The sequence below is a fragment of the Mytilus edulis genome, chromosome 9 (assembly GCF_963676685.1).
Source record: "Mytilus edulis chromosome 9, xbMytEdul2.2, whole genome shotgun sequence".
NCBI classification, from domain to species: Eukaryota; Metazoa; Mollusca; class Bivalvia; order Mytilida; family Mytilidae; genus Mytilus; species Mytilus edulis.
This window is the reverse complement of record NC_092352.1, coordinates 49,356,909-49,384,531: the sequence shown is the minus strand read 5'-3', so window position 1 is coordinate 49,384,531 and position 27,623 is coordinate 49,356,909. Positions and strand designations below refer to the sequence as shown.

The 27,623-nt window shown below is 32.0% G+C and overlaps 2 protein-coding genes across 2 annotated transcripts; both read right to left on the bottom strand.

Moving 5' to 3' along the window:
* Nucleotides 1-2,153: 2,153 nt before the first annotated feature.
* On the bottom strand, nucleotides 2,154-3,270 carry LOC139490006 (zinc finger protein 862-like). The gene is given in 2 exon segments (XM_071276859.1): nucleotides 2,154-3,000; nucleotides 3,002-3,270. Coding segments are annotated over 2 exon segments (1,116 nt in total).
* Nucleotides 3,271-23,043: 19,773 nt separating this feature from the next.
* Nucleotides 23,044-25,203, bottom strand: LOC139490348 (uncharacterized). Its single transcript, XM_071277165.1, has one exon. The coding sequence runs from the start codon at nucleotides 25,198-25,200 to the stop codon at nucleotides 23,335-23,337; it is 1,866 nt and encodes a 621-aa protein (XP_071133266.1). The 5' UTR covers nucleotides 25,201-25,203; the 3' UTR covers nucleotides 23,044-23,334.
* Nucleotides 25,204-27,623: the final 2,420 nt, after the last annotated feature.

Sequence of the window (27,623 nt, the reverse complement as noted above, 5' to 3'; positions counted from 1 at the left end):
ATTTTTTCTTTTTCTTATCTGAAAGAATAATATTTGAGCTATCTTCTCATATTTTATCTCAAAATTCTATGGTGTAGTTTTCGTTTTATGACCGAAAATTGTGTTTTCCATGCATAATCTATACAAAATTTGAAAATTTTGCACAACCTGTAGTGTGAAAATAAGTCCGGTGACCCATTCTTTTTATAAATGTTCTTAAACAAGCAGGATATAAACTACATTTTGGCAAATTATTAAGAAATTCTATGGATTATAATTTAGACACCCCATCTACCTTAAGGAAGTTTTCTGTGTTCATTTATTCGTGTCATGATAAACTATGATAATCTATGCTAAAAGGGCAACATGTATGATCTGATGCGTGTACGCTAAAGATAATTTTGAGACATACTATTAACAAGCTTATTTTTTACGAGAGTTTTACACACACATATACATTTATTCAAAACGCAGAAACATAAAACAAATATATAGAAAATAAGAAGATGTGGCATTAGTCTCATTAAAACAGCTCTCCATTCAAATAACTAATTGAAAAAATGTAAATGCACTTGTTTAACGAAAACACACTTCATTCGTCAATTGTTCCCGATTGATATCCAGTGGGAACGTGTCATAAATAGAAACGTGTGTATCTTATTTTTGGGGCATATGTTGGCTTGGAACCGCACACGATTTTAATTTTGAGATTATAAATTTCCCCCACCTTAGTAGCAAATTGCTACTAAGGTGGGGAAAATTTATAATATACCAACTTCACCTGCATATAGAATACACATTTCCAACTCATTCGATATTCAAAAGCTTACAGCTCCTACTCAGATTTTGTAAAACGTCATCAGTGTATGAGCAGAAAATTGCTGAACCAGGGGTATGTCAAGGAAAGTATCATCCTTTTTCTATACAAATTCATCAGAAGGTACCAAGACCGTGTTCATAAATATTCCGTCTTAACTTCTCAAATAATACAGGATGGTCTTGATGTATAGATTCTGCGTACTGACGTTGTTTATCATCTGAACAACATGTTATATTGTTTTTTTCATTTGTCTTTGTTCTATTATTAATATTACTTTTACTGTTGGATTGTTTTCTGTGATATCCATTTAACGTGGCTCAGTACTTATACATCCCGTCAAAGTGTTTGCATTATCTTTCTTTTTTGCTGGTGTGTTTTGTATATGCGACTTTATGTGTTTCGTTGGTTCTTATAACGTGATTTTGTACTTTAAAAGATCCTGTCAGTATGCTATTGTTCTATTATATGTCATTATGTTATATTTCTATTATAAATTAGAAAATACTTGGAACCACAAACGTCAATTGTTTTTAATTAAGTAGTGGAATGAACCATTCGTGGATTCTAATAAATTCTATAGAACGTTTGGACTCATTAAATCTCGGTCTATTTCTGAAATTAATTCTTCCATACTTTTGATTTTTTAACCCTTTATGCTAACATTGCCCATGTTAAATTATCGATTACAAAAATATGTGACGTATAAATGTTCTGACTTCAGACACGCGAAATTATTTCTTTTAAAATTCTACCACGATGATGACTGCTGTACCCATATTTCGACTGTTTTATTTATTATCTCTGTTTAGTTCGCGCATCATTGTAAATATAACAGAATTTGATGAGACTCTCGTACATAGTGAGAGGTTTAGCGCTTTAAAACCAGGTTTAATCCACCATTTTCTACATTAGAAAATGCTTGTACCAAGTCAGGAATATGACAGTTGTTGTCCATTTGTTTTTGATGTGTTTTGTCAATTGATTTTACAATGTGATTAGGGACTTTCCGATTTGATTTTCCCTTGAGTTCAGTATTTGTGTGATTTTACTTTTTACACACAGGTTATGTTACGGCGAGCCTGCACTTACTCTGACTATGGGACTTACTCTTGCAATGAAAGACTTTGGATAGCACAATGTATAATAAATAGTTCGATAGTTCGGTATTGAATACAATTATACAGAGTAGGAAACGCTAAGTTTAAAGCTCAGGGGTTAAAAAATTGTGTTACAGGTAACTAGCTGGACAACAGCCAGTGCTCAATACTGGCATTTGGTTTAAATTGTAATAACTCTGGACCTTCATTCATAACAAGAAGCTGGTTCTTTAGGTTAAACTGTGTCATTGTACTTCTCAAGTTTGTTTTTTCACAGTTTTCATATGTGAGAACCCCCTTTCACAACTAGCTGTGCTTATAGAAATTGACATTATGCACTCAACAAGCTTAGCCAATGCTGTGTCCTTAACTGATTCTTGTAATATATAGCTAGACATGACTTGAACAACATTTTCACTTTTCAGATGCCTGCACTTTACTTTAAAATCTGCAAACTGTCCAAGGATTTCGTCAATTTCAACCTCAGTAAAGTGTTCATTTAGATATTCAGTCATAAGTTTTCTGATCTCACGAAGACCATGCAAAGCTAATTGCTGAACATCAAATGGCCATTTACTTATGTCAAAGATTCCAAACAAGCATAGTGGTTCCTGCTTCAAATTTTCAAATCTCTTATTAATATAAGATATAGTGTCTGTAAGGAAATTCATAATATCATTATCATCTGTGTAAGAAATTTTACAATTTGCAAAACTTCGCAATTTAACACCTTTATATTCATGACTGTCGACATCATACTCTGTTCCAAAGTCATTCATATTTTTACCTGGTACAGTTTTTAACGCAATGAATTCCATTACTGTAGATTCAATGAGATCATTGGCTTGAAAAATCAGGATTTTATTCTTTTGAAAACACCTAGACAGTTTAGTTACAATAGGCAAGACATCTAACAGGAAGTGAAGAACTTTGACAAATCTAAAAGAAGTCAAGTCATTGTGATACCCTTTAGATTTATTAGCATCATCTGCTCTATTACCAGCCTCATAATTATGCTCCAAATGACTAACAACTAATGGAAAATTATTTTGCATAGCTTTAATTGCCCTGTCCTTGCTTGCCAGCAATCTCACTTGCTTTAAAATATGTCAAATCAGTTTCAAACGTATTTGCGGTTTCCTTTATTTGTCGCGTTCTCCGCGGTGAATAATGATAAAAGTAAAAAATTCCTTTCAGTGTATTTTCAAACTTTGTCATGTAGGTAAATTTTTTATTTGCATCTAAAACTGCCAGTTCTAACTTATGAGCAATACAGTGAATTGCAAACAACTTTTCAGACACTGCATCTTGCATTCGTTTTACAACGCCACTTTTACAACCAAAATTCACCGAAGCCCCATCAAAATTAACCATTAATAATTTTGAATGAATCCCATCATTGGCTTTTAACTGTTCAAAATCGAGACCAACAGATTTTAACCCTTCTTGTATGGCTTCGAGTGTTCCCGGAGCATCTGCAAAATTGAGTTACACAATTGTCAATCATTCTAACCACTGGTAATTTTTCAGTTGGATTCATATACCTGAAATAAAAGTTCAATGTGAGTAGGACTTGTACTATATTGTACACGGTCGGTGAATAAGTCGGCTCATATGAGACAGGACTGAAATATAAAAATAAGGAGATGTAGTGTGATTGCCAAATGAGACAACACCAAAGTTTAATTATAAATGTTTTTAACTTTATCAGTTTCACACGCAAGACGAAGTATAAAGTAATATTTTCGAAATGATGATGTGCAATGGGGTACTCATTGCCTTTTTTATACATAGGTATTTTACGTTGTTTTGTGCTAAGTTATAGAAAAATTAAAGGAACATATAAAAGGAAAAGTTCTGCAAAACAGTTAAGTTAAACTCTTTCAAACTTAACTTTTCGCTTGTCCAATGAAAGGGAAGAATTTGAAATATTTGGAATTTTACTTATATTAAATGTTAATTGACAGTTAACATGGCGTACCTTATGTAAATAATTTCCTGCTCTATAACCGCTGAATCGGTTGAACCATCTGCCATAACACTTATAAAGTTGACCTTGTTCATGTCAGCCTTGATGCCGGTCCTTATGACCTGAGCTATGGACTCAATAAATTTTGTGCATGCTGGAATGTTTTTGTAATTTTCAAAGTCAATAAGTCCATTCATTTGTTGTACTTCAATCATAAAAATAAAGTCGGAGAAGGGCTTTCCATTTTTAGCTACTGCATAGGCCGTATTAAACAGATATCTCATTTTGTTTTTTTCTTGGTCAGATAATTTCACTAAAGCTTTAAAAATATGCTTTTCGACAGGAGTCACCTTTTTTCTATAAACTAGTTCGTTTTTATTTGTTGTAGTACTATGGGCCGTTAAATATTTTTGGCACAGAAAACATGTTCATTTGTTTTATCATGGGAGACAAGTTGATCAATTCTGATATTTGATGTCCCCACATACAAGGCGGATTTTTTATTTGCATACTCGGGAAAACACCGACAGTATTCACAGTACATAGTCTCGGATATTTCATCCTCAACATCCGACCTTGCCCACGGGAATCTTTCATTCCATGTCGCTATGAACGTTCTTTTTCGCTTGTCCCGATCGTACTTTCTATTTTTTTTAGATGTATTTTCATCAGCCTCATTACAACCCCCTTCATTTGCCAATTTTCGCTTTGAACTTGAAGTTGATGAAGTTTCTGCGCTTGCCGTAGTAAAATATTTTAATCAATTTTGTTGCATTGACATAGTTTCGTGCTCCCTGCTTAAACAGTTGTCCGACAAGACGGATCAATACCTATCAATACATTATACCCCCCGGGTACCGTTAATTGGAAAATTGACAGAACCAATGAAAAATATCCCCCTAATAAGATATAATGAGAAATCGATATTGAAAGTACAATAATTGCGATCAATACATGATACCGGGCCACCCGGAGTTATCTGTTCTATTTTTAAAACATGTTACTGTGCATAAGGACCTGTACAAACCAGTTCAAATTCTTGGAATCCCGGATGACGTAATTGAATCTTATTGGCTAAGATAGAAAAGTGATGAAGGGATTTTCCACTATCTATTTTAGAAATTTTAGAAACGCCAAGATTTTTTTGTTACTAGTCCGTCGGGCTTACTGGGTTATAAGTTTTGATTGCCCGAGGCGTAAATGTCTAGTCCCGGGCGTCGGGCTAGTGGATTTTTTAACCCCTGATTAGCTACATCCAATCTATCACTTGTCTGTTTGAAATGGTGCCGGTACATTACATTTATCGTTAAAGGAAGGTTGGACATTACAGAATCATTAAAACAACGCGTAAGAAGATTGACTTGGGCGTCATTGTTGTTTTTCATCGATAAGATTGTTAACAACCTGTACAAAGTAGATTATATAGTTGTTGCATAGCATTCATTTGAAATGTTTCATTTGAGAACACATTCCTACTTCAGGGGGTAGACCTTGGTTCAGGGAGATAACTCTTTAAATCAGTCAAGCGTTTGTAAAAGTCAAGTTTATCTAATGTATTTTAAGCATTTACCTGAAACAGATTGAAAATAATCTATGTAACCTAGAAGCTTAGTATATGTTTTTGAAAATGGTTGACACAAACGTACTGATGATTTTAAGAGTTATTTCCCTTAACCTAGGTCTACCTCCTTAACCAAACAAAATTTATTTTTAACATGTTTATATCGCTGGAGCACGATTGAACTTATTACCTGTAAGAAACAAAGCAAGGGAATAAAGATGCAAAGAAAGCAATACGCCTGGTGTCGTATAATATGAAGCTAAACATACCAGTTTTGATGTTTGGTCACAAACGCAAATTAAACAGTACTGTACCTTTTTCGAACATACACATTGAATCATGATACACAAATCCGGTGAAAAGAATATACTGGTAATTATTACCCTTTTTGTTTGTTTTATCACTACATTGATTTCGTAGGTAGATTGAAGCAAAATGGGAGGCAAATTACACAATAGAAAGTACTTCTAAATAAATGTAGAATGCAATGACAAATTTATTATTTTTTTTTTGTTATATTCTTAGATTTATGAAAAATAACTCAACTCAGAAAAAATCAAATAGACAATTTTATTACAGTTTAGATTTTAAGAAATGTTCATTCAGCTTATATACGTGTAGGTAATACATTAAACATTGCTGATTATAACAGAATCAGGTTTAAATTTAATTTACTCCGTCTGGATTTAAACAGATTACTTTCAACCGAACATCGCGTCATTTTTTTTTACAAGTCGATCGCTTTCGTAATTATGTATGTTTGAATATCCCCCGCTAGAATGGGCAAAGAGAGACAATTATAGTGAAAATCAGTTCAAGCTTAGATTTGTTAATTACAGGACTTATTGAATAAACAGAAACAAAGGGAGTTGGTTAGTGCGGGAAAATTGTAGATAATACAACTGAGGGTTTATTCACAAATAAAGACATGATAGGAATATTTTACTATTTTAGATTTATTTTCTCATAGAATTTAATTTGAAAGGTTGTTTGTTACACAATTAAGGAATGACTGTCATTTTTTCTGTCTATGAAGAAATAGCATAAAAAATTTGGTGCACACTGAATAACGCGCGTAGCGGGTTATTTAGCAGTGTGCACCAAATTTTTTATGTTATTTCGAATAGACAGAAAAAATATTACAATCATTCCTGATAATTTAATTCTAAATTCCATTTTAAACCGTAGAAAACCATGAAAAAACGTTTATGACGTCACAGTCAAATGACTAAATTATGTCTATGGGCTCATAACAAAATAACGTCAGCCAATTAGAAGACGCGTTACATCCAAAATTGAATTATTATAAATAAAGCTAATAATAAACCAAGAGAAAGACAATTGCCTTAAAAGTGTATACTATTATGCTAATGCGAGAACAGCCTTATAATCTGAACTTTATTTCCTGAAAATAAGGCAATTCGTTTCTAAAGTATTATAGATGGTTGAATGTTTTAACTGAGACCCATTATAAATATAGTATCCCTATCTTACACTGAACAAAAATAAGTCAAACTTTCTATCCTTATATTTAAAAAAAATGAAATTTAAAAATCATTGCGTGCATTTAATAACTGCGATTTTTGTAAAAAGAACAAAACTGCGATCTTCGATAAGGTGGTTTAGAAATAATGAAAGCCAGATACAAATGCATGTATCATTTTGATATTAGAATGCGAGTCTTAGTCCTCATCGCATTAGGTGTCAGACCACCAATTAAAAATCCCTATCTGTTCAACCAAATTTTGCAATTTTCACAGCTTTCTAAATATTTTACCTTAAGTTTAACTTCAAGGAAACCAGGTATATCCTGAATTGTACATGTATCACCTTCCTACATGCCAATTTTCAACCAATGTTTAAAGTCTTGTAACAAATTTCTGATTTTGAAAAGACAGGTACAACCAAAATAACTCCCGGTTTTCTGGAAATCTTAAATTAGTGTACTATGTAGCGCATTAATCCTGAATTTTTAATGCAAACTCATACACAAGTGAATTTTGGCTCAAAATGGTCTAAATATATTTCCCTTTCACCAAAAGTTTCATTTCTGCAAATTTGTTGGTTAGTTTAAGTAAACAATGACATCAAAAGCACTATTTTGTGTCAAAGTAGGACTACTTTTACATACGTTCTAAATTGGAGGGAGTAATTGGTGGTCTGACACCATTAGGAAAACATCGCAAAAGCTTCTGATTTAACAATATTAAAGCTATATTTTATGTTGAATGTTCACAGAAAGACAAGTTTGCTGAAAATGTATAGCCCAAACATGTTACGATGCTATTTCATTTTTGGTGCAAATGATACTAGATTCTATGCAATTTTGTTAAGCAGGGGACGCAAACGGATTTCTCCCATATTCAAAAACGCAAAAAAAAAACACGTGTTATTCTATTTTCCACAGTATGTTTCCAAAGACTTAACCCAAATAAATTTGATATACAGATGCGAAGTCCTATTGACTTGATAAATTAGGGGTTAGTCACTGAGTGTTTTATACGGGCTTGTTATAATTTTAAAGAACTTCATAAAAATTGTTTAGTCAACAGTTGATGAATTATCTTAGTTATCTCTAAACTTTGATAATAAGATCTTACATATATGTAAAGTCGGTTTATACGACCTTCATTGCATACTTTAAAAAGTCGTGGGCAAAATATACATGACATAGACAATACTGTACACTTTTTATTTTTGTATGAAAAATGCATAGTATACTGTTTAGATATGTAGTGCTCATTATTGCATCATAAGTCCACCTTTTCAAAGAAATTCAAATAAATCTGTATCGTCATCCATACTTTACGCAACATTGCGACAATACATCTTATTGATTTGTTTAATTGGTATATATATCTGATGGTAGAAGATTGAAATATTGAATTATGAAAGTAAGCAAATTATGAAGGTGAAAGTTACCCGAGAATAAGGACAACTAAATAGTTAAACTAGATATTTGGGATTTAAGACAATACCACGTGCACGTTCTCCAGCTGACTGAAGGAAGAAGAGAAAAGTCTTTTCATTAGATTCACTTCAATTATATAAGTTCTTTACAAGAGCATATTTGTTTCACCTTTGTCAACTTCCAAAATCGGCCGTTATGCTCCAATTTCCAACTGCATAAATAATTAACTGCTGAATTATACTCGTAAGTTGCTTTTGTTTCTGTAGGGATCCTCTTTGTTATGGACACGTAGAACATCTGTTTGATTTTCAACATTAAGTTTTTCAAACTTTTCTTTTGTCTATCCACAAGATCGAAAGGTAAATTTTAATGAGGTCAACACGGGCAAAGTAGATTTCTGTTTTCGAGGAAAAAATTAGAGAACATATTTGTCGTTTTATTTTCTGTCATGATGTCGATTTGTTTTCAATCCATAAGTTTGACTGTCCCTCTGGTATCTTTCGTTCTTTCTTTCTAAGAATTTGATATAGTTTTACATTCGTTTAATGAAATTTAATTGCTTTCATTAACCTAATGGTGCAACGTTGTTGTTCAATGTCCGAGTTCTGTATATTAAAATAATTATTTATTTAACAATCTTTTATTTACGTATGACACTTTGACCTAGAGGTATATTTTTACATGAATGAATAAGATAAGTTTTTGGTTTTTGCTTTAGTAGCCATATCATGATTTAAATGTTGTCGTCCATGTTGGTACAATGTATTTTGGGTAACTGTCAAAATTTCCTGTCCATACTATTTCTTATCCATGTATTGACGGATTATTATAATTGAAGAAAATTCCTATAATTAATTTTGACTCTATTTCTAAGAATGTGTTATACTATTAAACGTTGTCAAAAGTTAGCTTTGATAAATCTATTTATGATAAAACAATTGTGACTTTAATCGATGTCGTCAGCAGATATTTATCGCATTCACAACAGTATGAAGGACAATCACGAAACAAGGACGTTGTGTATTAAATACCTACATTGTTTATTCGACCTTCAGTACTTGTGACGAATAAAATATTATTCAGGTCCTTTAAAGCGAAGTGTGTAACCACAATATTCCAGGAACTGGTATAAAGACTTGGTGACATTCATATTTTATAATGACAGTTCAATTTAGTTTAGTTAAAGAATATTGCGAAATAATTTTCACGAAAAAAATCACATAATGCAATTCCTTTGTTTTTGTTTAGTCATCCGCCATTAACACCAATACAAAGGACGTTATTTACAACTGCACATACCTGCAGTAGCGTCACGTGAATGCCACTTTTTCATATGACATGTATTATATCCTTTTACAGACTTACTATACATTTTTTCAGTTAATTTTTGTCTCGGATGGTTTCTCCCTTATGTAATTTTTAAAGTACTCATTCAGGAAGTTTAAAACTCAACAATAAAACTGAGAATGGAAATTGGCAATGTGTCTGAGAATACCACCCGACCTAAGTGTACATAAAAGTTGAAGGCCACCAATGGGTATTCAACACAGCGAGAACATCATGTAACCGGAGTCGGTCTTCAGCTGGCACCTAAAATAAAATTGAGAATCAAAATGAGGAATGTGTGAAAGGAACAACAACACGACCAAACATCAGAAAACAGTAGAGGGCCACCAATAAGTCTTCAATGCAGCGATAAAAGAGGGACGACAGATATCAAAGGGGCAGTTCAACTCACAAATCGAAAATATACTGACAACGCCATGGCTAAAAATGAAAAAGACAAACAGACAAACAATAGTACACATGACAAAGAAAACTAAAGAATAAACAACACGTACCCCACCAAAAACTAGGGGGGGATCTCGGGTCCTCCGGAAGGGTAAGCAGATCCTGCTCCACATGTGGCACCCGTCGTGTTGCTTATGTGATTACAAATCCGGTAAATAGTCTAATTCGGTAGGTCACATTCATGAAAGGGAAGGGGATTGTAGTTACGACGTAAGGAACATATCCGATATCATTTGTGAAACGGTTATTCAATAACGGTCAACCAACTCGTGATGGCTTCCGTAAAATTTACGAAGGGATGATTTCAACTTCACCATTTGGAACTCTTGGTTTAATAGCTTCCTTGGGAGCAGCAACCCTCTATCAAGAAAATCATGATAGGAAATGCAAGCATGGGAATATCGTATCAATTGGGAGATATATACCCCGTATGCAGGTGCTGCTGGAATGTTGCTACTTAGAAATGGAAAGTTCACAATTGGAAAGCTGAAATCATCTCTTTTGTCGTAAATTTTTGTTTCCAACCGACCCTCATTGTCAATTTCTAGATGTAAGTCAAGATATGAGGCCAACTTAACTGTATCTGTAGTATCCTTTATCTCTAGTAAACTTATAGAAAAATTATGTCTTTCTCATATGAATATAAAGTACAATCGTTCCCGTTAGGGGTTTTACTTATTATTGTATTATCATAAAACATATGAGAAGAACACAACCCGTTTTATGGTAACAACAGAAAGACCACCACTTCAATTACATGCAAACAAAATAGATAAAAAAAATATCGTCATCCAAACTGATCGCAACATTACGACAATAACTTTTTTCTTAAAACCATCTTATTAATTTTGTTAAATTTGTATATCTAATGGTAGAAGATTGACAAATTGAGTGAGATTTGAAAGCAAGAAAGAGATGAAGAAGAAAGTTACCCGAGAATAAGAACAATAAAATTGAGAAAGGAAATGGGGAATGTGTCAAGGCGACAACAACCCGACCATAGAGCAATCAACAGCCGAAGGCCACCAATAAGTCTTCAATGTAGCGAGAATTCCCGCAGCCTTAGGTGTCCTTCAGCTGGCCCCTAAAAATATGTATACTAGTACAGTGATAATGGACGTCATACTAAACTCCGGATTATACACAAGAAACTAAAACTAAAAATCATACAAGACGAACAAAGGCCAGAGACTCCTGACTTGCGGCGGGGTTAAACATGTTTATGAGATCTTAACCCTCCCCCTATACCTCTAGCCAATGTAGAAAAGTAAACGCATAACAATACGCACATTAAAATTCAGTTCAAGAGAAGTCCGAGTCCGATGTCAAAAGATGTAACAAAATAAAATAAATAAAATGACAATAATACATAAATAACAACGTTAACAGACTACAAGCAGTTAACTGACATGCCAGCTCCAGACCGCAATTAAACTGATTGAAAGATTATGTCTTCATCATATGAATATCAGGCACAATCCCTCCCGTTATGGGTTTAGTATCATACTATCATAAGATATATGAGAAGAAGATAACCCGTGTCATGCCAATAACTTTTTTTTTTTAGATAAATGTGTTTAGTTCCGATGCAAAGACCCTATAAGTGAATCAATATTAAAGCCAAAATATGCAATCTGTAATGCCCAAACAACAGTATCGTAACTATATCCCTTCTTAATAAGTCTGTTTAAAGGTTTTGTAAGCTTTTGAGGTGAATACTGACATTTTTGTGCTTTGTAAAGAATATTACCATAAAAGATGTGAAATACCTGAACGTATAAGATGTCTGCATGTTGAATTATATTTACGAATTATTTCCTTATACCGGTGATAAAATGTAGTAAATGTTTTGACCAGTTTAACATATTTAAACTATATATTTGTGATTTGAGTATTAATACCACATATTCTCCATCTTACTGAAAGAAGAAAGGAAATTTCTTCATATTAGAAACACTTCAATTTCAATCATATAAGTCCTTCACCAGACCACATTTGTTTCACATTTGACAATTTCCGAAATCTCGCAGTATGATCCACTTTCCAACTGCATACAATAATTAACTGCTAAATTTTACTCGATTTCAAATTGCTATTTTTTTCTTAGGGATTCTTTTTGGAATTGGCACAGAGAATGTCTGTTTGATTTCAATTATTATATTAACTTTTCCAAACTTTCCTTTTGTTATCCACAATATCGAAAGTGTGATTCTGGTGACGTCAGAGTTCTGTTTTTTGAGTAAAGGATAGCGCACACGTTACTACAGTCTGATATAAGTTTGTTAAAATTGGAATTTAAATTGCTTTCGGTAATTTAATGGTGTAACGTTGTTGATTTTTGCGAATGAGTTTAATTGAACGTGTACATGGTGTAGTTCAATGTCCGAGTTCTGTATATTAAAATTCTAATTTTTATTTATGTATGACACTTTTAACTAGGGGTACATTTTTGCCTTATGGAATAAAATAAGTTTTTGGTTTTGGCATCAGAAGCCATATATAACGTGTTCAATTCTGTCATCTATGTTGGTACAATGTTTTATTTTTGGATGACTGTCAAAATATCCGTTCCAAACTATATTTCTGATTCATGTATATACAGATTTTTATTAGATAAAATTTACTATTATAATAATTTAACTGTATTTCTAAGAATGTTTTATAATGTTAAACATTGTCAAAAGTTTGCCTTGATAACCCACTACTACAAAACAGTTGTGACTTTACTCGATGTCGTCAGTAGATATTTATCGCCATCACAACCGAATGAAGACATTTACGAAAGAAGGACGAGTATTTAATACTTATATTTTTTTGTATATTCGACCTTCAGTACTTGTGACGAATAAAATATTATTCACGCCCATTTAAAGCGAAGTGTGTAAAAACCAATATTCCAGGAACTGATATAAAGACTTGGTGACATTTCAAGTTTATAATACAAGTTAAATCTCGTTAAGTTTAAGAATATTGCAAACCAATTCCATGAAATACACAAAAAGACTTTATGATTTAATGGTTATTTTTACATATTATGAGACTCCTTTGTCTGTGTTTAATAATCCGCTATTGCAGCTTCTATTCGTTGATTTTGCATATGACGTGTATTAAATATATTTTAGGACCTACATTTGTACTTTACATGTTTTCAATGAAATATAAAAATTGTAAAATCATGTCTATTGACGATTCTCATCACTTCTTTTTTACCAAAGACCATCGTGTATTTCTGAAAACTGGCATTAAAAATTAAAAGCTAACTAAATATTACTAGTATGTTATATGCATATACATATTCATGGATCTACAATCTGTCGATACCTGTAACTTGGCATTGCACCAGTTTATGTTTTATCTCTGGCTGTTTATGACGTCTTTACACTAAATCCATTGGATGTTGGATGTGTACGGATTGATAGTTTAGTCGTAGTTGCATGATTTTTTCATTAGTTGTTAGTGGCTTTGAAAAAGCTGTCAGATAACTGCGAGTACTCTCAGATCTGTTCATTGCGTCTTTTTGTGTCGGGATGTATAAGTACCCAGCCACGTCGACTTGTATTTTTGTCCATCTGATTAGTTAAGCCTTTTTCAACTGATTTTTATAGTTCGTTCTTATGTTGTACTGTTATACCACTGTCCCAAGTTAGGGGAGGGTTGGGATCCCGCTAACATGTTTAACCCCGCCACATTATTTATGTATGTGCCTGTCCCAAGTCAGGAGCCTGTAATTCAGTCGTTGTCGTTTGTTTATGTGTTACATATTTGTTTTTCGTTCATTTTTTTACATAAATAAGGCCTTTAGTTTTCTCGTTTGAATTGTTTTACATTGTCTTATCGGGGCCTACTATAGCGGACTATGCGATATGGGCTTTGTTCATTGTTGAAGGCCGTACGGTGACATATAGTTGTTAATGTCTGTGTCATTTTGGTCTTTTGTGGATAGTTGTCTCATTGGCAATCATACCAAATCTTCTTTTTTATATTTACTGATTGTGTATCGCTACAGAAAAAGTGAATACTGTTAAACCTATTTAGTCATACATTATTGGAACCAGATGTTTACAATACATATGTATATATATTATATTTTGAGTTGTTAATTAGGGAGTGGGGTATTCTCCTTATTGTTGAGTGTCCTTGATCCTTCCTCGACCACAACATAAGATTAGAATAATATACTTTTGCCACGTTATTAAATCTATATAATAGTTGGCTGGTTGTTTGACGTCAAGTGTTGCAATCAATGTTCTAACTCCTTTGCTGCGTGCTTGGTGGAGAAGCAGGAAATGCAAATCTTCAGGTCATATGTTTGACCAGGCCAGATTCTAACTCAATACCCACCAAACATATGGCAAGTACGAGCCAACCGAGGCAGTTTTACGTTATTGAAACGATGAAATATAATGTACAAAAAACTCAATATAGATTATCTAACCCTCGTCACCCCCCTTCCCCCCACCCAACAAAAAAACCAACACAAACAACAAAATAAAACATAAAAAAACATAATTAAAAAACAAAAACAATTATTGTCAAATAAATATAGAAAATTAATCAGACAATAAAACAAATATGTACAAAGATTTGAGTCATTGAATAAAAAAATCTGACAGTGCATATACTATACGTATTTTTGGATGTGACAATGAAGTATTAATCAACCTTTTTTAAAGTGCAGTGTATAGATAAAACATAATTATGGGAACTTGATAAAAAGACTTGATAATTTACTAATTTGTAAAGAAGTTTAGATCTAGTGTAATTCAAAAATATAAAGAAACAAGTCTACGGAATAGGCAAGAAGACGTTATGAATTAAGTTAATTTATTAAAAGGTTATGTTTAACAATCACTGATTCAATTGTTTTTAATACGATATATAATAATGGTTGAATACCAATGCAACGAACTTCATACCGATTTGAACATGTAAATGGTTTTTTAGACTTGCCTCTTCATAAGACAGATTATTTTCTGGAAACAATTGGCATCAGAGTACTATCAGTTTAGTCACTTGCATGTGTTACCTGAATATCTAACTCGTTGGTTTAATGATGTACTGTACACCTCTGAGAAGTAAAAAATTCTAGAATTAAACTTTTTCCTTTACCTGTTTTTTTGGGTTTATAAGACTATAAAAAAATAATTGGTGATTAAAAAAATCATATGCTGGTTTACGTCTTTTTTTGCAACAACCCTTTGAAAATACCCAATTTTGATGATTTTCCCATTATTCATCATTTTTTTTTCCCTTTTGGGGCCTATTATCATGGAAAAAAAATACAGATCCACAATTAAACTTTTGTTCATACCTTCAATAAAGCTGAAGTGGACCAATCTGAATAAATTTAATTAAAAAAACCTATAGGTAGGTGTTAATATAATAAATTTTTATCATATTTTGATGCTTTTTTGTTTCAAATTCACCATGCTGTCAATTTTGTAAATTTGTGATTTTTCTCCGTTTTAAGAACAAAATGATTATAATTGAAACTTTTTTCTTATAAATGTATGAAAATCTAGCAAATTTGAAGACAAAAAATATATGGGATGTACATGAATCTTGTAAAATCATTTTTTGTACCTCTCACCCATTTTCTAAAAAAAATGTCTAAGAAGACTCCCCTGAATGGTCGTAAAATTTGAAAACTGGATTACTCAAAAACTATTCATTTTAAATACACAATTTTTTCACAGAGTTATGTTTGATTATAATATTATTAATATGTATTAATATTTTCCATTTGTATCACATGTTTTGGAATTAATTCCAGAACGAGATTTCAACGAGACTGAAATGTCAGAAGAATACATCCTTAACATAAATTATAACTAATTCGTGCTATTGAATAGTTGTAAAACTATGTCAATCCTCATCACTTTTTGTATCAACAACATCCTGTATATCTGAAAACTGATATCTAATAGATATTTCTGAAAACAACATATAATAGATTGTAAATTTTAACAGAAAAAAATCGTACTAATTGTATTTGGACTTGCGATTCTAGGTGAACTTGCAATTGGTCCTTGCAATGAAATTTCTCACAATAGTAACTTAGTCTGAGACATATAAGGGTACAACTACCAATTGAGCGCTTTCAATCGCTAACCAGCATTCTATACACCACCTACAGCATTTGCAAGGGCCTTAATAAATATTTAATAATGGATGTCACTTGTTTTGAAATTACCATATACCTTGCGGAAAGTCTTATTTAACAACATTTTTGTTTAGTTAAAGAGTATTTTTCTCAATTGAAACGAGCATGTCAGCTAGACATTTCTTCCCGCGTCTGTTCCCTTTTTTGGATCGGGAACTTTGGCAATCAAAATAATTTAAAACCAAGGATGGATAATTACCGACACGGATGAGCTAAACGATCAAAGAAAAATTAGTTTAACTAAAACTATCAAAGTTCAACATTGTCGGAAGGAGTTATAACCTTGATTATTTCTAAATCATCGACACAAGATATTCAAGTGTAAGGAATGTCCGTATGATAACATATGAGTACATATGTATAAGAGAAAAAGCTTTGCTTGACATCTTTGGTTTTATAAAACGGATACAGGTTTTGAACTTGTTTCGAATCTATATCCAGACTGCTAAAAAGTATTGGATGAACCAGTTTCTCTTTTTACGTGGATTCAGTGTTTTAATTTAACCTAATATAAAACTGGACAAAATATGTTGTTTGTTTTTTCATCATATTGTTAAAAAAAAAACCATTAGGAACGTCATACCGTATGTATAAGAATCAACAAGTTAACTTGGTAAAAGGTTTGTTGGATGACTGACAAAATTGCCCTTCAACAAAAGTTCTCTTTGATATGTTCGTATTGACAGATTATAATAATTATTAAGACAATTTCCTTTACTAGATTGTAATCATAAAAATATTTCATTATGTTAAACATTGTGAAAAGTTTCCCTTAATCTACCAAATAAAATGTGATTCAATCCAAATATATATTTATTTGACATAGTCCGTAGCAGATATTTATCGTAATCACAAAAGATTGAAAAACATTTGCGAAACAAGGAGGAGGTGTATTTTTAAACACTTAATTTCGACTTGTAATAATAAGATATAATTCTCGCTCTTTAAAAGTGCAATGTATAACAATGTATAAATAGAATGCATTTCGAGAACTGTTTTTAAGACTTGATGACATATATTAATGTCATTATGAAGTTTAAATCTAGTCCACTTTAAGAAAAATGGCGAATATTATCCACGAAATTGACCAAAAAAGTCATGAAGTAATGGTTATCTGTGCAATCATACGATTCAATTGTTTTTGTTAAATACTACTTTGTTTGTTAAATACAAATGCAACGAATGTTATTTATAATTTACAACATTGCAGTTAATGTGTTTTATGTATAGCTTCTTTATACTATCAATATTTCTAAAAATCATGTTTTTAAAATTCTCTTCCGTTCTTGTTTCAAAGAACAACCCTTTTTTTTAAATGGCATCTGATAAATCGTTTATTGGAACAAAAACTAAATGAATTTGGAATTCAGCACTTTGTTCCTGAGGGTTTTTTTTTCGCTTTGGAAGCCAAGTTTTAAGAATATCAATATCAGACATGCGAATTTGGCTTAATCATAAATTATTTCTGTTCAAACCATCATTAGATTCCTCAAAATTATTATCCCAGCGAGTATATATCTATGATGGTCTGCAATTTTGTAAATAAATAGTGTAATAAACATGGATTGAAAAGTCATGAAGTAAGAAGTTCTTTGAACAAATTTGCAATTAATATCAAGAGTACTAAACAGATAAAATCCAACAAGGTAATTACAATGTATAAATCAAAGGGTATGCGTCTACTGCAACTCCTAAATACTTACCAAAAGACAAAAAAGGCATCTTATGATAAAAGACAGATATAAGCCGCTGTATTTCCAAGATTAAAGTTTATAATTCCAAGATTGAAGTTTATAATTTCAAGATTAAACTTTATAATTCCAAGATTAAAGTTGATTACTAGTATTCCTAGATTAAAATTGATAATTCCGAAGTGTAATTTGAAAGTTCTAAAATTAAAGTTCATAATGCAAAAATTAAAGTTCATAATGCAAAAATTAAATTTGCATGGAAATTCCAAAATTAGAGCTGATAATTCCAAAATTAAAGTTGATAATTCCAATATTAAACTTTGAAAATTTAAGATTAAGTTGAAAAATCAAAGATTAAAGTCACCAATTTGAAAAAGACCCATAAATACAGGATGGCCCTTAAACGCGTCCGTCGTTTGTTTCTACAGTAATGATTGTTTAAACCTGATTAAAGCCTCAGTCACGACCTGTCTCGTGAGGTAAAAGAAGTTTAGTACGTTTTCAGTTTATTTTCGATCTATGAGTTGGACTGTCCCTCTGGTAGGTTTCCCATTCTTTGAGATACATGGTGTAAAAGGGGGATGCACAAACATTGCAAGAAAAAAACAAGAAAGTTACAGCACACCGATACCATTTCGACGAGATAAGATTTGTCGAAGGCGCCGGACTTAAACGAGGGACGAAAGATACCAGAGGGACAGTCAAACTCATTAGTCGAAAATAAACTGCACATCATGACTAAAAATGAAAATGAAAACCAAACAAACAATAGTACACATGACACAAATTAGAAAATTAAAGAATAAACAACACGAACCAACACTTAAATAAATAGTATACGTCCTATAATATTGTAAGATGTCTCGGAATATATGGATACATTTTTACTGAGAGGTTGTATACCAAAACTTTAGAACGTTCTAATAAAATTTTCAATCCTTAAAATATTTAAATAAACTAATTATAAAACATTGTAAAATATTATATATTCAACACTGGGTTTATAAACAATTAATGGTATTAATATTGATTTTGTTATCAGTAAATTAAAGCAAACTTAATATAACTGTTATATCCACATTCGTGGATCTACAATCTGTCGATACTTATATCTTGGCATTACATAATGTCATGTATTTCCTTGACTGTTTATGGCGTCTTTACATTTAAGCCATTTGATTTTAGGTGTGTAATGATTTCTTATTTAGTTTTAGATGCATATTTTTTATCAGTTGTTCTGGAATTTGAACAAACTGTCAGTAACTGTGTGTCCTTTCAAATCTGCCCTTAGGGGACGACCATTTCATATTCTGGGGGTGGGGAGTGGGGCAGATGGATTTTGAAATAACTTGGCCTTGATCATCACAAAAATAAATGGTTTGTTCTGTGGTAGTTAGAAAATAAATTACCTGCCTTGCTATGTCATGTATGTATTGAAGATATAAATAACTCAGCAGGTCTAATCGAAAGTATGAGATGGCAACAGGTTAATCTTTTTCCACAAAAAAATCGGGAAACAATTCCCAAATCTTTTAATAATAAAGGTATAGATATTATTTAAATATACTTGAAATGTTTGCAAATTGGTTTTATTTAACTTGAGGTATATTTTGTAGGAACACTTACCTCGCTTTTATTACACTGAGGGCTGTAACTTAACATTAAGGCAAATGCCTCATGTAGGAAATTTCAAAACCCAACGCTTGTCTCCATATCAAATTGTGTTCACGGCAAGTGCCTTGCAAGAAGTAAGTTTTGTTCTCCCTGAGACGTTGCCCCTGATTTGTCGGGATCTATGTTTCTTATTTATTTGTCTTTTGTTCATTGATTATCCTTCTGTATTCTGTTAGTGTTGCATTCCTTTTGTAATTTAGAAATTTTGTTATTACCTTGTTCATCAGGTCTTTTGATGTTGTCCCTAGAAACTTAAGTCTTACAGTTATACATTTTACTTTTACACTTATACATTTTGCTTTGAGACCAAATTACTGTCAAAAAAAAATATTAAAACAGAACTTGCATTTTCAGATTAAGAAAGGGTCTGGAGGAACACACAGATAGCATGATTTTGCATCATTTGTTCTACAGCTTCAATCTTGTGCCTTCAGTGGCTCCAAAACCTTTAAAAAAAAAAGCAAAACATGTTTGCTAATACTTGAAAAAAAGCAAGATGCAAACAAACTTTAATAATGTGTATGTATGCAATATATGTATATGCAGTTGGGAATGTAGAAGATTCATTTCTACAGAGGATGATGATTAATTCTGATTAAATGCAACATAATGACTTGACTTTACATGTATTATTTATAATAAACAAATAATTTATAATTTTAAAATTTTATGTTTTCGAATATCATAAAATTAATATAGTTGTGAAAATAAATAATCAGTCCCTTGCTTTAATGAAAATAAAAAAATCTTGCTTCTATACTGCAGAAAATAGATTATCTGTCCTCTTAGTTTACAAAAATAAATAACCGATCCAAACCAAATTCTCCTGTCCCCCCTCACCCCACCCCTAGAATATCAAATGGTTGTCCCCCTAGTGTCTTTTTATTGTTAGGATGTACAAGTTCCCGGCCACGTCAATTCTGTGTTTTGTAAGATGTTTGTTTTCTTTTTGTATCATGCTGATCAGTTAAGCATTTTTCAACATTTTTTATGGCTCATTTTTATTTTAATTGTTTTATATTGTTAAGGTGTGGTTCTTTCATAGCTGACTATGTGGTATGCTCTTTGTTCATTGTTTAAGCCAGTACGGTGATCTATAGTTGTAAATTGCTGTGTCATGTTTGTCTCTTGTGAAGAGCTGCAATACATCCAATAGTGCTGAAAGTGATGGTAAACACCAACAATCAATCAACAAATCTGATCGAAGTTTTGCTTTGTCATCATAACAGATCCGTATTTAAACAAGAAGTGCGACTTTCCACAATTACTGCTTAAAAACAATTTCATGAGCCTGTTTTCTGTCTGTTTTTAATAAAAACATAAGTGTTTATTTCGCATACAATAAAAATTTATGTAGAAAACTGTGGTTCATTTTCTGTAATCTGCTCAGAAGAATTTTTTTTGTGTTGCTATTTTATTTATATAGATATAGGAAGATGTGGTGTGAGTGCCTTGTTTAATGAATATATTAGTATCCTTTAATTAAATTGCTAAAAACAATCATTCAAACATTTTTTCAAACGTGTAAATCAATTAAATTAAATGTGAACAGTTCCCCGAAATAGTCTTTGCTAGGTACTTTTTAAATTTAAAATTCACATTTGGCTATTCATAAACTGTCAACACGGATTCAAAAGTTTCGACTTGATTTGGTTTTTGTAAAGAGTTTTTCTCAATGGCAAATCTTATTCTTATACATCATTTTTTTTAACAGAAGTAAGTTTTATAACAATATTAATTAAACAAACCAGGGCAAGCGAAGTGTTGTAATTTATAATATTAAGACCAAATATATTATACATATCCGACCTATTTGTAGATAGAAAAAATAAAAGAGTTGGTAGGTACAATTGACATAAAAAAAAATCAATTTAATCGGAATGGTAACTATACTATTCAGGGAACTTGTTTGTTGTGTAAGTAACATTTATGAACCGAAAAGGTGGCCTATTGTTGTTTAAACGTTTACATCATTTCGGCTTTTGTTAATATAGTTCAATCCTCGAACTAATCTGTTTAGTTATGCAGATTTGATTCTAAAGTAGTTTCTCGAGAATAAAACTTAAAACTTTTATTACACTGCCGTAATATACTCCAATATGCATAGCTTTGATACGTTGCACTTTGTAAATACAGCTGATTCTTAAATCACGCCTCTTTTGGGGAATATATAATAGTCATAGATACTCAATTTTCTTTACGTTCTGGGTACCATATATGATCTAATTTTTCATCTTGTAGAGACATTACTTAAGAATGTTACCAGATATAAGAATTTTAATGCATAGTGGTCGAATTGAAATATGTTGAAACTCTGAAGGATGTACTCTTCTGACGTTTCAGTCTCATTGAAATCTCGTTCTGTAATTATTTCCAAAACATGGGTCACAAGTGGTAAATAGAAATTAATTTGATAAAAAGCATAATCAAACTTTACTCTGTGAAAAAATTGGGTATTTCAAATGAGTAGCTTTTGAGGAATCAAATTTAAAAATTTCATTACCAATCAAGTTAGTCTTTTTAGCCAAAATCTGTAGAAAATGGGTGAGGGATACAAAAATGATTTTACCAGAAACATGTACATCCCACATCCTTGTTTTTCTTTTCAAATATTTTAGATATGTATTTTACAATTATTTATCACAAAATGGTTGAAAAGATATGCAATTTGTAATTAAAACTGAGAAAAATCACAAATTTACAAAATTGACAACATGGTTAATTTGACACAAAAAAACATCAAAATATGATAAAACTTTCTTATATTAACACCTACCTAAAGTGTTTTTAATTCAAATTTATTCAGATTGGTCCCCTTAATCTTTATTGAAAGTATAAAAGAAAGTTTAATTGTGGAATTTTGATTTTTTTTTCATGATAATAGCCCAAAAATAGGTTAAAATTGATAAAAAATGAGAAAATCATCAAAATTGGGTACTTTAAAAGGGCCGTAGCAAAAAAAGAAGTGCACCACCATATGATTTTTTCTTCACCAATTATTTTTTTAAAGTCATATGGCTTCTCATAGGTGTACATCCTTAAGTCAAGGTAGTACAAAACTTTAGTGTAAGTTTCAACTCTTAGAAGTTCGAGACATACTAGTATACACGTTGGAAATATGCCAAACAGTTCTTTATTTTGCCCTTTGAATAAGTATTGCATATAAACTTTCCATTCCAGGTTATCATTTTTGTCAATACTTCATAATAAAAGTGGTACAATTTTAGTCGTAAAAGGAGTTCCTATCATTGGAAATTGCACTGTCGATATTTATAGAAATGTATTCTAAAGCAGGGATGTTAATCACTATACCAGATACTATCCTCAAAACAACGATATGTATGTGTATGTTTGCCTTAGAAACACAAATTGGAAACATATTCATTCAGAACTCACAGATTTAATATATATATATTTCTCTAATTCTTCGTCAATTTATCCCTTGCCTGCATATTTTTTGAAAATCATTGGAGAATCAGATTTCTTCACCAAATAGCGTGTAATACGATATTTATCCACTTTTCACAGTTAAATTTTAAATATTTAAAACACTCGTCGAACCTAGCATTTTATATTAAAAAAACAAACTGTCTCGAGTCGATAAATATCATAACACACTGGATGCAATGGTAGATTATATATTTAAGAACTTTAAAAATGTCTTAAATGCATTTTTCATTAAACCATTATGTCATGTGTGTGTTGTTCATTTCTATTGTTTATTAGGCCAGTTGTGGATAATGTTTGATCAGCGTGGCTTTCATCTTCTCCAGTGTTACATATGTTTAAATCAATATCTGCAATGTCCCAGTTTTGAACATAATCTTTAATTTCTTTTCCCAGGCTACTTTGAAAACTTATATTTTCTTTATCTAGTGCTAAGGCGTCTTTAGATTTAAATAAAATATTTCGAAATACCCATGGTAAAAATCCGCCAACAAGGGTAGCCAACATCTGATTGGTACCCGATATCTGGTATTCATCTCCGAAAGCTAAAACTATCAGCACAACAAACATCAAGAAAACGCATATACACAAGAAGCGACATGAAGCTTGAACTATATTGTAAATTAAGGGTCCGGGGACACCTGTAGTGTTCATATTATATGTTGCTTTAAAAAACTTCTCCGGTAGATATGGTCTGTCATGTACGTCCAAAAACATGACCAATCGGCGTATTCGCCATTTAAGGGTATTGTCTTTAACAACAAGTTCAACATCCTTTTCGTTTTCTCTATTCGCATGTTTTGTCTGCACTTGAAATGCTGTGTTCTTTTGATCTTCAGAATCCAACATAGCTACATTTTCAACATTCGGACGTATCTTTTCGACGATTAACTGATTGATTGATTTGTTAAATTCAAGATATTTATCTGATATTCCATTAAAACAGTCTCTCGCATACAATCCCAACATGAATATCAAAGAGATGTATTTCAACATTGCTGACGCGTTCATTATTATTCCTATAATCGTATATATGAATATTTCTGTTATAAACAGGACCATCTCCATGGTAAGTAAGATCAAACATAAAACGGTAGATAAACAAGCGATTAATACAAAAAGCTGTAGAAGTCGGTTTTTCATCTTTTTGTGTTGGTGTCGTTCTACGGACTCATTGTGTGATAAAATGTCTAAATGAAACATTTGATGAAGTTTATCTGAAATTGACTTTTTGGAATGCCTTTTCGGTGTCTTTTTCTCTCTATATGGCATCAAATAGGCAACAAAATGAACCAATAAGCGTATAACCAAATTCATTGTCGGTAGGCAATAAAATATTAAAGCTCCTAAAATTACAGGCGCGATACAAACTAAATATATTCCATAAAGAAAAAATCCAAAGATACCACACCATTCAAAGGGGACTACGAGAACTAAAGCGGACCATTCAAATACCTTAGAACGTGACATTTCACGCATGTCTCGAAAACATTTCCTCATTAACAATTGAAGCTTCTCTTTGACTCTCTGGCCCACTATTCCGAAAACCAAAGCGTCCATTACTGTAATTATATAGCACACTAAGAACAACATGTGAATTGGTGTAAGCGTATATGTCAGGTTCCACTGAAAAGAAAGCGTCATGTTTCGTTCTGCGGCTGCTTTTACCTTTTGTAATAAGTGTGGTTTTTCATACAAGTAGAAGAAAATAATTCGTAAAGTCCAAGGCAATGAGATTGCTACAAACATCATTACTCTCATGAATTGTTTAAGATAACGAACCCAGGAGTGTTTGTCTTTAATTTCTTTTTTGTTTTCATCAGTAATATTGTTAAGTTCGGACAGCTTTCCCAAAATGCTTCCTCTGCAACATCCAGAAAAGGTCGGTGATTTTCGTAAGTCACATTTAACAAACATAGTGTAAAATGTCCTCATGATTCCGACTGGAACATAGTTAGCTGGTATTAGCCGTTGATATGGGACTGCGATAATAACTTTACCTAATGTAAACTCATGTACATCCTCTGTTACGTCTAAATTTATAATAAATTGGTAAAATGATGTCATTTTCTTTATATGTTTAATCGGCAAAACCATTCTACTTGGCCTGTCATCCCTGTCGAATTCTATTTCGGTAGAAGAAATTTTAGTTACTCTGATTTTTTTAATTTCTCTAGCAACTCATGTTCATATATAATATTTCCGTAATTCTCTCGGTAAAAAGAATCTGGAATAAGATACGGAGTAAACATAATTGCTACTACATTTATAATGATAACACATATAAAGACAACATAAATCCAATAATCATAAATCAAATCTTGGCAAACTATTTTACCGTCCGGGCGTTTATGACAGCAGCGATAAAAGAACTGTGCATACGAATTATCATTTCTGATATGCATATTGCATATAAACTCGTGTTCACTTAAGCTTCCTCCGTCCTTTCCAGGTTTAAAGTCTGACAATAAAATATCTCTTAGTTTGTCTTCAACGTGCGTTGTATTAAAGTGCAATAAACAGTTTTCTGGTTTTTGTACTAACGACACTTCAATATATCCGGTTTCTAGCGACAACGTCGTCAACGAAAGTTGTTCGAATTCCGGCCTAAGAAACAATAAACTTCTACCATGCCGACCAGCTATCCTCACCCAGTTCATAGAGCTGTACGTATCTCCCCTATATGAATCCGGAAAGGGATTTATTTGATTAGTAAATAAAAGATGAAGAAATATAACTTTCTTTCCACCTTCAAGCAGTCGCGAAATTTTTTCTCTTACTCCATTATCAACCGTTTCTATGGTACAGTTACATTCTGATTCATGTTCATGATTTGGGGTTGCAAATATCATATTCAGAAAACACAGAGAGAAGGCAAGTCCCCATATTTTAAACATCATGGCACCAAATTACAAGTTATACCTTCTGTTAGAGACTTAAATACAGTTAGACCATTCATATAAAAGTTTATTACCCGAGCGATTATCTTCAATATCTATATTATCGACTATGTACTTCAAACATTTGTGGAATTTAAAAATAGAATAGCATGCTGACAACCAGTGACTAACAATTTGTTATATAATTCAAAAAAGTTCCACGAAAAAGTTACGTAGGTGTCCTATTTATATTTCCCATATGATCTTAAAAAGAACAGGTGTAAATTCTACTTAATCTGTATGTTTAAATCAGTATGCATATGACATTAAACTAATTGCGCTTGACTGGTTTTTAGTATTTTTCAATAGTATGTTTGCACTTTAATTTTTAAATTGTCATTATATCATAAATGATTGTTTCTCCTTTATGGATATGAAGTACGATATGTATGGATTATCATATTAACAGTTGATATCGTAAAATATCAGCCGCGGATAATGTGAACCTTTCATAGTGCGAAATGCAAGCAAACAAAAGCTACTCATCACGTCGACCGGCTGATAATGCACGATGTATACAGACTTCGACAAACCGATTATATCTTTACTGGTCTGTTACCCTTTTTCCACATTTGTTTTAGATATCGTCTTTTCACACATTTGGTTATCGTTGATAACTTGTTATGAACATTCTGACTTCGATGATAATGTCTGTTCGTAGTCGTGATAATAAAAACAATCCGACAAAACATTTAATTAGCATGTAAAAATCCGCCAAAATAAAAACAAAAATAATAAAACGAAATTATGTTTATAAAACGTATAAGTAGCATACTTGTCGGTCGTAGCAACATAAAACTACTAAAGTACTTGATCTTGATTCTATTCTCCAGCGTTATGAGTGGAGAATAGAATCAAGATCAAGCCTAATTTTCTGCCATGGTAAAACAAGATGCTCATTTATCATTTGAGATAACGTAGTCGATGTCAGTTTTATTCACCAAACGATATTAAATTTCATTTGGTTATTCTATCATTACCACAAATATCCTCGTAATATTTTACATCCCACTAGAACACACCCGTGATATCGCGGGTCCGTGACTGAATTACGCCTTATTTTAGTATTGGTATTGTCATCTGATAAAGTCATGCCGGTTTTAAAATACACAATTGTCTCTGTTTTAAAATCTTTCTGGCTGAACCCGTCGACCTGGAACTTATCAATTATTGGTAATATTAAATATTTGGATAGGAGTATTTTTTAATCAATAGCATTGTCCTATATTAGTTATAAATAACGTTGAATTCTTTGATTCGCTGTTTACGTCATGCCCGCTTATAACAAATTGAAACCTGTACCTATACGCCTTATTTTAAGTCCATATTTTTAGTAATCGTATTGTTATCTTAGAAAGTCTTACTTCTTAAAATACTACAATAGGGAACAATTTGACAATAAATGAATTTAGTAGTGTCAACCCTGTGATTTTGACCCGTGTATATAGCAAAATCCTAAATACACCGTTTGGTGGTGCGCCTGTCAGATGCAGAACGTACCGATAAGGTAATAAGTAACAGGTGAATATACTATTAGTATCGGTATTAGATTCGACCCGGAACTTGATAATTATTGGCAAT

Excerpts from the sequence above, each read along its gene's own strand:
- LOC139490348 (XM_071277165.1), bottom strand. The coding sequence starts at position 25,200 with ATGGTTTTGCCGATTAAACATATAAAGAAAATGACATCATTTTACCAA.